The sequence below is a fragment of the Carassius carassius genome, chromosome 42 (genome assembly GCF_963082965.1).
Source record: "Carassius carassius chromosome 42, fCarCar2.1, whole genome shotgun sequence".
Classification (NCBI taxonomy): Eukaryota; Metazoa; Chordata; class Actinopteri; order Cypriniformes; family Cyprinidae; genus Carassius; species Carassius carassius.
This window is the reverse complement of record NC_081796.1, coordinates 17,650,872-17,663,108: the sequence shown is the minus strand read 5'-3', so window position 1 is coordinate 17,663,108 and position 12,237 is coordinate 17,650,872. Positions and strand designations below refer to the sequence as shown.

Genomic DNA, 12,237 nt, shown 5'->3' with positions numbered 1-12,237 from the left:
TTTTTGGTAATTGCCGATACTGAGTACTGATATTTTTATTGCATTTGTAATTTTTTTAAATATTGGGTACAGAAACCAAAAGAGTATGTATAATGTTAGCTGGTTGACTTAATTTATTAAATAGATAGTCAAACCAAAATTTATTCAGACACCTTCAACATTTCACATGATCACAGTTTATTCTCCATACTTTAGAAGATGGTAATAAAATATGACAAGAACTCATTATTAAACTGTGTCAGAACAAATTCATCTTGATAATGTTAGATAACATTGATAGAAAGGTATGTAATGGATTACAATCAACCAAAAATTATTCAGACAGCTGTTAGTATGACAGCTGTTATATTTACAAAACTATCGATACTTAGAACGGGCAACTCATAGCCTTAATTACTGTCTGTAGTCTGCTGGGCATGCTGTCATCCTGGTTCATGCAAACCTGAACTAATTTTTGGTCCCAAATTTGTATCAATTTCACTGGTAGTCCACTGTTTGAAGAATTTTTGGGTATAATTTGTCACAGTTTACTTTTTTTTGCTAACCTTACTTACATAAATGAACTATAGTGTCCTGCACCAACTAGTAAAAAAAATTATAATAATTATATCTGGTCTCTGAATAATTTTTGGTTTAACTGTATATCATTCATTTATTTTCACACTTAATTAATTTTTGTTACTTTCTTTATTCATGTTTTTGCTCTATGGTTCATCATCTGTAATTTAATAGCATTAGAGCTGCTCCATTGTAGGGACTTAGTACTGTAATGACGCGCGTTGCTGTAATAATGCAGCAAAAAAATTTTGTTTTGTTTTTTATCTGAAACAAATCCGTGTTATATTCCAAAGCCACTCATATAATGCAGAAACACTCAAGCAAGTAAAACACGCGCAACGCGTGCTTGTATTTGTACTGTTGCAGAATGAGAGGGACAGTAGTAACGTACTACCTAGCGCATTACACACAAGCTGCTAGATTCACTTTCGCCAGAAAGTCATGTATGCCTAAGGTTGAAAATAAATGATGTTTATAGTGAATGTCCCTATAAATTGTCTTTTTTTTACGATTTAGTTTTAATCCAAATGCGTGTGCTAAGTGAGTGAACATCAAAGATCGCACAACAGAAGTGTGCAAGCGTGCTCGCTCGCTCTCTCTCTCTCTCTCTCTCTCTTTCTCTCCCTCTCTCCCTCTACCATTAAGTAACTTGTGCATTGTTTTACTTACCTGTTTTTGACATATCCGACCGAACTTCAAACTTTCCAGTGATGAACTGTATATTGCACTGTACACTCAACAAGCTCGCACATCTCCGCGCTGCACGCTCAATCCACTCAGCGTGCTTTATCAGCTCGCACACGTCAGCTATACAGGTGTTAATAATGAATGTTTAACATTATATTCATTGCATAGATATCCTACGTAGACGACCTTAATCTCTAATAACTCTATTCTGCTGTCTGTTGTTCTGTTGTCGGTGTTTATTTGTCTGAATATGGCACTTGTCACGTGCTGTGTGGTATCGCGTTTTGTATCGGGTAATTGTAACGAGTACGAGTACAGGAGCTCAGTATCGGGCCCGAAACGGTGCATTAGTACATACAACATATGTGTGTGTTTATATAGAGAAAGTGTGAGTTTAAAGTCTTATTTAATAAATAAAATGACTTTTTTAGAAGATATAAACACCTATTTAAGCTGGAAAAATATGTGTATGTTTACACAATTTAAAATTTGTTTAATTTTTCTATTATGTATTTACTTTTTTCTTCTATTTAAGTGAAAATGTAAAACATTGTATTGTGTGTGTGTATATGTAATATAAAGAGAGAGTTTATAGTATATATAAAAATGTCATCTATTTTCTGTGACAAAATAAGTAAAAAAAAATTAGAAATATGTGTTCGATGTTTTTACACATCATGTAGAATTTTTGTGTGTATACACTTCTTATGATATTTGCTAGCTGGTTTCTGTGAGGCAAGAAAAGAATTCCTGCAGCAGGGTTCTGTAGATCATCAGAAACCCAAGACCCTCAGAGTACAACCAATCTTTCTGTCAGACTTCCTCAGTATCAGGGAAAATGATCAAATCTAGTCATTCTCACTGAGAGAAACATTTTCACATACACACAGGTATTCACAATTGTAAATTCCTACCTCTTCTCCAAGCTCACTGTTTCAGAGCAATAACACAATAAAGGAAACCATTTTCCCTGTAACAGTTTCTGGAAAGACATTTATTTCACTTTAACCTCCATGTGTTAGAAATGTTCTTGGTAATGTTGCTGCTCTGCCAGCCTGCAATGTACAGTTTACGTCCTATTTCCCCACCTACTGTACAACAGATGTTTGAAATTCACTCTCCTACTCGCTCTTTTTCTGTAGGGAGTTCGGTTGGCGAGATCCTGAGTTACCTGAAGTCATTCAGATGTTGCAGCACCAGTTTCCCTCAGTTCAGTCCAATGCAGCGGCATATTTGCAACACCTGTGCTTTGGAGACAACAAGATTAAAGCTGAGGTAAATATAATTTTATATCACTGATCAAAGGACTAGCAAAATCGGTTTAGAAAGCTTTTTTTGTGACCATGTAGAAGGTACTTAGTGTTGAAAGTGGGTTCTGAATTCTGGATTTTTCCACAAATTTAGTATCACCACCTGTATCACAATTTTTTATTGATACGTGTCGTTGCATGAAATTAAGTCTTGTACATACCGTTGACAAATTTGATGCCAGGTCTCTGATGGTAGATCTCCCAGCAGTAAATTTTCACAATTATAAAGTGTGCCTTGGATTGCACCAGTAATTATGCAATAATAGCACAGCCAAACAATACACAGAAAGCTGCATATTGACAGCCGTTCTCAACACAGCAGCTCTATAATTGTATCCCAGAGGCTTAAGAGAAGCTTGGAGGACAAGGAAATTAAATTTGGAGAATAAATCTGCGGGAGCAAAACAGCAACAGAAGGAGAGACGAGCTAGCCGACACACTTTTAAATGATATTTAATGGGGGAAAAAAAGACAGAAAAAAACAGTGAGAGCCAAATTAGTTTATCCAGCAATGAGCTCCACTTCAAACCTGCATTTTTCTCCATTTGAAAAATGTCTTATTTATTAAGAAAAGACACTAAATGAATCCCTCTGCTTTCTTTGATCCGCCCTTTCATCAGTTTCACCACACACTGAAATCTTCTTGTTTCGTGTTGTACTCGTAAAATATTTAGAGTAATGTTCCATCATAGCTTGATTTGGGCATATATATTCAGATGCTCTATTGTGTGCAATTTTTTTCTTGTAAATAAACAAACAATTGGCATATAATTTTCATCTGTGGTTCTCTTCTGTTTTTTGTTCTCTCTGTGAACAACTGGTTATAAAGTGCATTTAAAAAAAGCAACATGTGCCAAACCATCTTCCCAAATGTATAATTACAGTCGTTTACAAATTTGATGCCAATAAAAGGCAAGCTTTAAGATCTTCCCGACCAAATAAAAGCTTTTAATGTTTGAAATCAAAGATATTACAACATTGTAATTATATTATTTTATATTTAGTTGTTGTTAAATAAGATTTTTTCTTTTACAGTACAATAATATTATTTGCAAAATCCTTATATTTCTTTATTGGTTTCATTTCATAATTTAAATGATGATACATTCAAAATAAAATTATAAACAACAAAAATAATAATAATAATAACATTAATGATTATTAATATTACTGTATATTCGTATTGAATGGGGAAGACCTGAATTAAGTCCTGATGAACACCCAACCTGTCTGTGTTGACATCTACCTTATTTACTTAGCTTCCGCAGTTATGAATTTGCACCAAAATAGTTGAGATTTTGATTAGATATGCATCCATTAACTAAACTATAATGTTGACAATGAGCTAAGATGTTTCTCATTGCTTTTAAAAGTGAGTCTATTTATATTGCATTTTACATTGTATGTAGCATTTTATTCTTCCCTCCAGTTCCTTTGCTTGGTAAAGCAGTACAGTTAATCATATGTGACAATACTGCAGCAGATGTCTTTTTCCTCAACATACACATACACAAATGCTTTCACATTAAGGAGTGGATAGTGAAAAATTACACCAGCCAACATCACAATAGTTTCAGGCCTGGTAATGGTATTTTTCTCTTTTTTTTTTGCATAATATACCAGTCAGACTTTAGTGAGTGATTTTTAACATTACAAAACCATGCAGCATTGACCAGTCCAACCAATTCCATACAAAGGATTCTTATGAGATGGCTCTTTTTACCAACTCAAACACATGCTTACAATGTTATATTGTACGTAAAGGAATACTTCATACAGAAAGGAATATTTATGGCCTCATGTTGTAGAACGTCTCGGTAACGTATGGTAACCCTCGTTCCCTGAAGGAGGGACGGAGACGCCACGTCGGTGAAAATGGGATATCGCTTCGATAGACCAAACTACTTCGAGTGTAAACTAAACGAGCCAATGCACATTGGCATGCAATTATTGCATCCAGCTGCCGCTGATCACTGTGTAAATATAAGAAGGGAGCAGGTGCAATGCATACCAGGTTTTCGCTGAGGAGCCAAGCCGGAGACCCGGCAGCTCAGCGGCGGTACAGCAACCATGGCGACAGGACGTGGCGTACTTAACCGAGACGTTCCCTTTCAGTCGGTCACTCTCGATGCCACGTCGGTGACCGACTCAAAATGGGATCCCTACCAAAGCGCCATGGGTGCTGCCCCTTCCAGTGCCCACCTGCGCCACCTGCAAACCTTCCGACTCCAAAGGAGGAGGTGGCTGGTGAGTTGTGACATGCAACGGGAGTGCAGACCACCTTGTCGGTTGATGTACGCAACAGACGCTGTGTTGTCCGTTTGGACCAGCACATGCTTGCCTCGTAAGAGACCTTTGAGACGGTTCAAGGCAAGGTGCACTGCTAACAACTCTAGGCATTTGATGTGCCACTGCAGCTGCATGCCCATTGTACGTGGCCCCCCAGCCGGTAATGGAGGCATCTGTGTAAACCATAGCATGCCTGGAGATCTGCTCCAGGGGCACCCCTGCCCGGAGAAACAAGATCTAACCACAGGGTGAGGGTCTGGCGCCAGGCCGGTGTAACTTGGACCCGGTGAGTGCCGTGCTTCCAGGCCCACCTCGGGACTCAGCCATAAAGCCAGTGCTGGAGCGGCCTTATATGTAACAGGCCGAGCAGTGAAAGTGCTGCCGCAGCCGCCATATGCCCCAGGAGCCTCTGAAAAATTTTCAGTGGGACCGCTGTCCTGCCCTTGAACGTATTCAAGCAGGCTAGCACCGACCTCGCACGTTCCTCTGTGAGGCGTGCTGTCTGTTCGACCCAATCCAACTTCATACCGAGAAAAGAGATCCTCTGCCTCAGAAAGAGTTTGCTGTTTTCCCAGTTGACCCGAAGGCCCAACAGGCTCTGGTGCCGGAGTACCAAATCCCTGTGCTCGCACAACTGATTCCACAACTCTCCATGCCCTCTTTGGACCGAGAGAGGAAGAAAACTGCTCTCTCGTCGAGATTTCCAGATTCTCTGCCTGGCCCTCCTCCAGGGGAGGGAGAGGGGCCTTCACCATCCCCCAGAAAGAAGCTACCTCTCTCTGGGTCACCCCTCCCGGGGGCCTCTTGCTCTTGCTAAGGCGGAAGTAGCTTCCCCGCAAGCCGCATAGGCACCGCCATCAAGGGTGGTGAGGGAGGAGGAGCACACCAGCCGTTTTCTGGGGCGGGGCACTAAGAACCAGCACGGGCCGCCCCGAGAAACCAATCATCCAGCCTGGATGGGTCGGGACACGGTGTAGGATTCCACTCGAGCCCTACTTTAGCTGCAATCTCTGGTTCCGACTCAGGCTTTGCCCCAGTCCTGGAGGGCGGCAGCACGGCCAAATCTTCACCAGACAGCTCTCCCTCCGATGCTGAGATCGACAGCTGGTCGGGGGGAGGCTGGACTCGTAGTTCACAGCAGACACAGTTGAGTAGAACGATACTAATGCTCGGCTCCAAAGCAAAAAGCTGGTATGCATTGCACCTGCTGCCTTCTTATACTCACGCAGTGATCGGCGGCAGCTGGATGCAATAATTGCATGCCAATGTGCATTGGCTTGTTTAGTTTACACTCGAAGTAGATTGGTCTATCGAAGCGATATCCCATTTTGCGTCCATCACCGATGTGGCGTCGAGAGTGACCGACTGAAACGGAACACAAAATAAGGTATTTTGAAGAATGTTGGAAACAAACAGTTTTTGTTACCATTGACATTAGCTATGTTTCCATCACCCTGTTTTTATGTGCAAAATGAAGTATAACATCAGAAAGAAGTGATGGAAATGCCAAATTTAGAAAAAAAAGTGTGGTTTTTGACGTGCAAAAAAGGTCAATGCGAATATTGGGAGATGGAATAAATTCATCCATGCATCCAAACGTCATGTGTCTTATGCTATGGGACTGTAAAACCTAACTAACCAGTGGACTGTTTTTGTTGCACAACATGTGAAATGTTTAGATGAAGAATGAGAATGAAATGGTCATTCTTGAATGTAGTCTAGTTATTTCTGTATAATTGCCTCCTAAAGTGTCTCACACAACTGCATTCCAAAACAGCAGGCATCTGCCTCTGAAAGCAATTTATTCTGTTTCGTCTGCTCGCTTTGAGGTGCAAACAGTTGCTTCTACTGTTCTTATTGATATTTAGTGCCAGTTAATCAGGAAGTGAAGATTTTGTTCTCTTTCACTCGTTGGATGGAAACGGTGCTCAATTGCAAATGTTTTATGTGGTATTCCAATTTTGCACATTAGTTAAATTTGCAACTTTGGATGGATACACATCTATTGATGTGGAGCATGAAAAGAGACATTCAGAAAAAATATATATTTTATGTTCTGAAGATGAAATTCAGCCATACAGGTTTAGAACAAAATGAGGGTAAGTAAATTTGAGAATTTTTATTTTTCATCTTTTTAAGGCTCGAGATATTTAAATCAGTGTACAGGTACTTATTGATTGATACAGTAAAAATATATTTTTGAATCACCAACAAAGTACCTGCTCACAATTAGTTTGATCATTTGATTTGCTGAAAAGAATCAAAGAATCGTTAAGGAATCCGTTGGAATCTGTCACACTGTATGGTTTTGATTCACTAAAAAGAGCCAGCTCAACAAATAATTTGTTTAATAATCATTTGGACTGTTCCCATTGTAGGTTTTGATTTACTAAAAAGAATTTACTCTCAAGAATATTTATTTTGGGAATAAGTTGGAATGGCCGCACTGTGTGGTTTTAATTTACGGAAATAACTCACTGGTTTGATGATCATTTAGACCAACCAGTTGCATGGTTTTGATTCACTAAAAAGAACCTGCTCAAATGAGTTATTTTTGCATTAATTGTACTACTCCGGAAGTTGTATGTTACGCTTTGCTGATTGAGTAGCAGTGTTTTTAAAATAGTGCATGAAATACTGTCAGAGTAATTTATTGCAATATCCTCACCCAACCGAATTGGTCATCCAAACATCATTTTCTCGTAATACATTACGGAAGTCAAATGGGTTGTGAAGGTATTTTCTTATTGACATTTTTAAAGATAGATTTAAATTAACTTTAGCCAGACAGGAACTAGCACATACAGAAGCAGACTCGAAGGGAAAGGAGAATGGCTATCAGATGACAGAGCAGTATCTCCCACAGCAGAGGTGAGGAGAATACTGATTAGCCCAGCATTTTAGCCAGACAGGACGAGCTCTGGTGTTTATTGTCTTCCTGCTGAACTACTGACCAAGTGCAAAGGCAGCTCTTTCTTGTCCTCAGCTGGACCACCACTATTTATAGCAGGTGGCTCCAGCAAAGCTCCCCAGGTCTGTGTCTTGGGCAGGTCGCCTCTGGCTAAAGTTCAGCTTTATCAGCCCTTTTGGAGGGAAAATGTAATCAGTCAATATCCATTTGCACGTGTGCTCTAGAGTCAAGAGCAAGCACTTCCGTCCTGTCTGTTCATGCCTCTAATTGAATATCTCAGTGTCTCCGCTGCTTCAGGATGATGTTAAAACTCAATTAATTTCTTAATTATCTGCTCAGAGTTCACAGAAAATTAGTTCACTTCTCAAACAAAGAGGCCACCATTGGTTCACCAGGCCTGCTTTTTTGATAGAACTTGCCAAAAACATCCCCAGTTCCTGTTTTAATCCTCTGTTGTTTGTCGCTTCTAAACATCTGTTGCTTCCAAACATTGTGTACTGGGGCTGCATACTCAGAAGTGCGAATCTCACAACATGAATGAAACGAAGGCTTTTGTGTGGTGACGCACGTCTGTCAGCCTCTCGGGTTTGAGCCATGCCTTTTCCTGTCAGATGTGGTTAGAATATTCATGCTGTACATGCAATACAATCCAAAAACAGGATGAGAAGTATCCTCATTGAATGGACTGTTTAGATCACTTCTCACCTTCAGACAAAGCCACTCAAAGAAACAGGTTTGTAATCTCCATTGGAGTGATTGGCAATGTATAGCTGGAGCGCTGATCTGTAGTAATGTACTATCCAGAAGCACATCTGCCAGGGCTGCTCCTGCACTCATCTTAAGCTAATGCAGCAGCGTATTGTGTATACCAGTTGACAGCGCAACAGGAAATTAGAAATTCATAGTGCAATCAGTTGATGAATCTGCAGGTAGACACAGGTGTGACTCTCTCAAAATAACTTAGCCCTGCTGGTTTTGTCAAATCCTTCAATACGTTTTTTTGGCTTGCCTTGTGTATTAGTCTGTAAGGGCTCAAAGTACAACAAACTAAGCCACCAAATAATAACGAAGGAAGACATTGTGATTTTTATTGACAATCAAATAAAAATATCTTAATCTTTATTCGCTCTCATGTTATTTCAAACCTGTATTTGAGCTACTTTTATGGTGCTTTTTTTTCTTTTTTTCTTTTTTTTTTTTTTTTACTTTTTGGAGCTTGGCAGTAAAAATCACAATCCAGTTTCATTGTATGGAAGACAGTGTTTTTTTATATATATACTACGTAGCCCCGCACATGACATGCAGGAAAAAAATATTTGGCTAAATCGTGTGCACGATTTACTAATCCGTTCCCTTGATTTGCTAAATCGTGTTCATTTGTGAGGGAACTAATCCTGAAAATATTATAAAATGGCACCAGATATCAAGATGAGAAGGCTGAGGGTGAGTTGATGTCAATCTGTGTTGTTTTTCCATAGCATTCAGTAACGCATGGCTTTTTGTAGTGTGGTCTCGGAACCTCTAATGAACTTGGCTGGCTTTAATTGACTTTAGTGTAGAGATGTACTCACACCTCTCAGTCTGTCTGAAGAGTGATTCATTTCCCAGCTCCCTTTAGTATTGATTTTTCAAATACACTGGTTATGGATTCAGTGCCTCCTCTTTGTTCATTTATCCTCCAGATGATCTCAAGGGCTGACACTAAGCTATTTTGGTGTGACTTAATACTGAATTCAGACTTTCCTTATTTTTTCATTAATATGAGGCAGCACTGCCAAATGTCGGAAGGGAAAGGTCAACATTTCGAATGTCTTCCCGTGAGTTGAGACCAAAGCCACCATGTTCTTACTGACCAATAATTCTTGATTAGATCAACTAAAGTTGCATTCAAATCAGGAGTTCATGTCTAAAAATGTGAATATGAATGAATTTTCAAACCCTCTTTCAGCTCACTGGTGTCACCAGGCATTCAGAATCTGAATTATGTGTGTGTGTGTGTGTGTGTGTGTGTAATTATGTGTGTGTGTGTAATTATGTGTGTGTGTGTGTGTGTGTGTGTGTGTGTGTGTGTGTGTGTGTGTGTATACCGTAATTCCTCAAATAAAACCGGTAGTCAAATAAAGGCCGGGCTTCTTATAGTGGCCGGGGGCGTGGTCAACATGGACAAATAAAGGTCGGTCTTAAATAAAGTCCGGGGGGGAATTTGTGCAGCAGAGCCAGATAACGAACGTACACGCCCACTGCCGGAGCGTTTCTCGTTCTCGAGTAAAGAACTGGTTGCATCGGTTTTCGGATCGCCAGTACACTGAACCGAGAACCGTTTCTGTCAGACGCGTCCGATTCGAGAACCGAGGAGCTGATGATACTGTGCATGTGTGATTCAGCGTGAAGCAGACTGACACACAGAGCGTCTGAACCGAACTGATTCTTTTGGTGATTGATTCTGAACTGATTCAATTTAAAACGGGTTATTTAAAACAATTACTTATCAAACAGATGGAATTAGAAATAAAGGCCTGCCTCTAATAAAAGCCTGCTTCAAATAAAAGCCTGTTACCTTCTGCAGTTTAGGTAAATAAAGGCCCCGTTTTTTATTTGAGGATTTACGATATATATATATATTTATAATTTTATATATATATAATATATAAAAAAAATTTCACTATTTATTTATTTATTTATTTGAAAATTATTCTTGTCATGGCTTTTTAGTCTTAAAATATGAAAATGCACATCACCCTTTACCCTCTCTGTTTCTCTTAGATACGAAGGCAGGGCGGTATTCAGTTGTTGGTGGACCTGTTGGATCACAGAATGGCTGAAGTACACAGAAGCGCCTGTGGTGCCCTGAGGAACCTTGTTTACGGCAAAGCCAATGATGATAATAAAATCACTCTGAAAAACTGTGGTGGGATTCCTGCGCTAGTCCGCCTGCTGCGTAAGACCTCTGATGTGGAAGTCAGAGAACTGGTCACAGGTAAGAACTTCTGCTGGCTTTGATATGCCTCTTTTTTCAGTTTAAGTTTTATTATAGGAATTTTCTCTGGCACAGTGTTTCATGTTTTTTCCAGATCAGTCGTTGGTTCTCTGTATATTTATGCTGTAATAATTAATTACCAGTTTCAGACTCTTAAAACATGATGAGTAATGGAGATCTTTGCACCTAAACCAGTGCAGTCACACAGTTAAGTTCAAATGGGTTTTGATGCTAGCAGGAGTGACATTTTCTTTTAATTCTAAGTGCAGAGACCTCAGATTTGCTTGTCTAGTGATCTGTTTCAAAGTGAAAACTCTTCTGAAATTCTTACTTTTGGATGTATTAATTATTTTCTTTTATTATTTAGAGAGCAATTGACAGTGGAGGGATGTTTGAATATTAGATTACTTTATTTATTTAGTACTTTAATATTTCCAGATTGTCGTGACTCAAAAGTACCGATGTCAGTAGCTCTACAAAAATACATTGGCATCATCTGTAATAATCACTTAATCCGATGTTTAAGTGATTAAAATAGCCTTGACAGAATTACTGTCATTTTTAATGCATTTTTTAATGCATAATGGCATTTTTGCCTCATTTGTGTTGTTTTACTACTTACACAAATGTTAAAAGTATAAAACATTGTTATTTACAATGCACAGTGTGGTTTGTAATCATATTTTTAGGTGGGACAACCCTCAGATGGGGGGGGGGCAGAATTTCCAACTATGGAATGTGACTTTTATTTTGTATTTACTGTGTGGCTTGGATGTGGCGTCTGTCATAAATAGGTTAGGTGCCTAACTTTAGTGAAGCGGCATAGAGAGCTTCTTCTGGGACACTTCTTAAACGTGTGTCTGCGTGGCTGGTTTAAACACAATCATTGACTATCTCCGGTGGCCGTGTCGGAGCCGTAATGCATGCAGTGTAAATAAGGGGTTAAACACCTCTGCATTGGCCATTGTGTTCATGCACTCAACAGATATGTCTGTGATGTATTTTATTTTTTTGCTGTGAAACCTGCTAAACCCAGTTCAGGATGTGTACTACAACTTTTCATCCTTTAATTTACCAATGCTACAAAAAAATCTTCTGTTCTCCCCACCCCCACCACTTCATATTTTAGGGATAAGGTACGGATAGAGATATTTTCAGCAAAATAAATCACCTGTCCCCCAAAAAAACAAAAGGCTTTGCATTTCCAAACATGTTTCTAAATGATTTTCTTTAACGGAATGGATAGACTTTGGAATGAAGCCACGCTGGAAATTCTTGCTATGCGCTGAATTCAAATTAACATATAAATTAAATGCATTGCACATAGGGCACTTAGAGAGACTTTCTGTCACAAATTAATCAGCAAACTGGAAGCCTCAAGGTCTTTTGCTGCCCAGAGGATTCTCAGCCTCTCAATCTCAAGCATAGCAGCACATCTGAGTCATGTTTTGCCTGCCTATTTGCAGAAATATTGTGTATTTTGACATACAGAAATTAGATGTAGC

The 12,237-nt window shown here is 39.3% G+C and overlaps 1 protein-coding gene across 4 annotated transcripts in view; it reads left to right on the top strand.

Moving 5' to 3' along the window:
• The window catches only part of LOC132123991 (catenin delta-2-like), a 316,895-nt gene that overhangs the window by 246,613 nt on the left and 58,045 nt on the right, over positions 1-12,237 (top strand). For all 4 annotated transcript variants that reach the window (XM_059534705.1, XM_059534706.1, XM_059534704.1 and 1 more), the window contains 2 exons: positions 2,388-2,520; positions 10,519-10,732. In XM_059534705.1, coding sequence (XP_059390688.1) covers positions 2,388-2,520; positions 10,519-10,732 — 347 coding nt within the window. The remainder of the gene's footprint in view (positions 1-2,387; positions 2,521-10,518; positions 10,733-12,237) is intronic.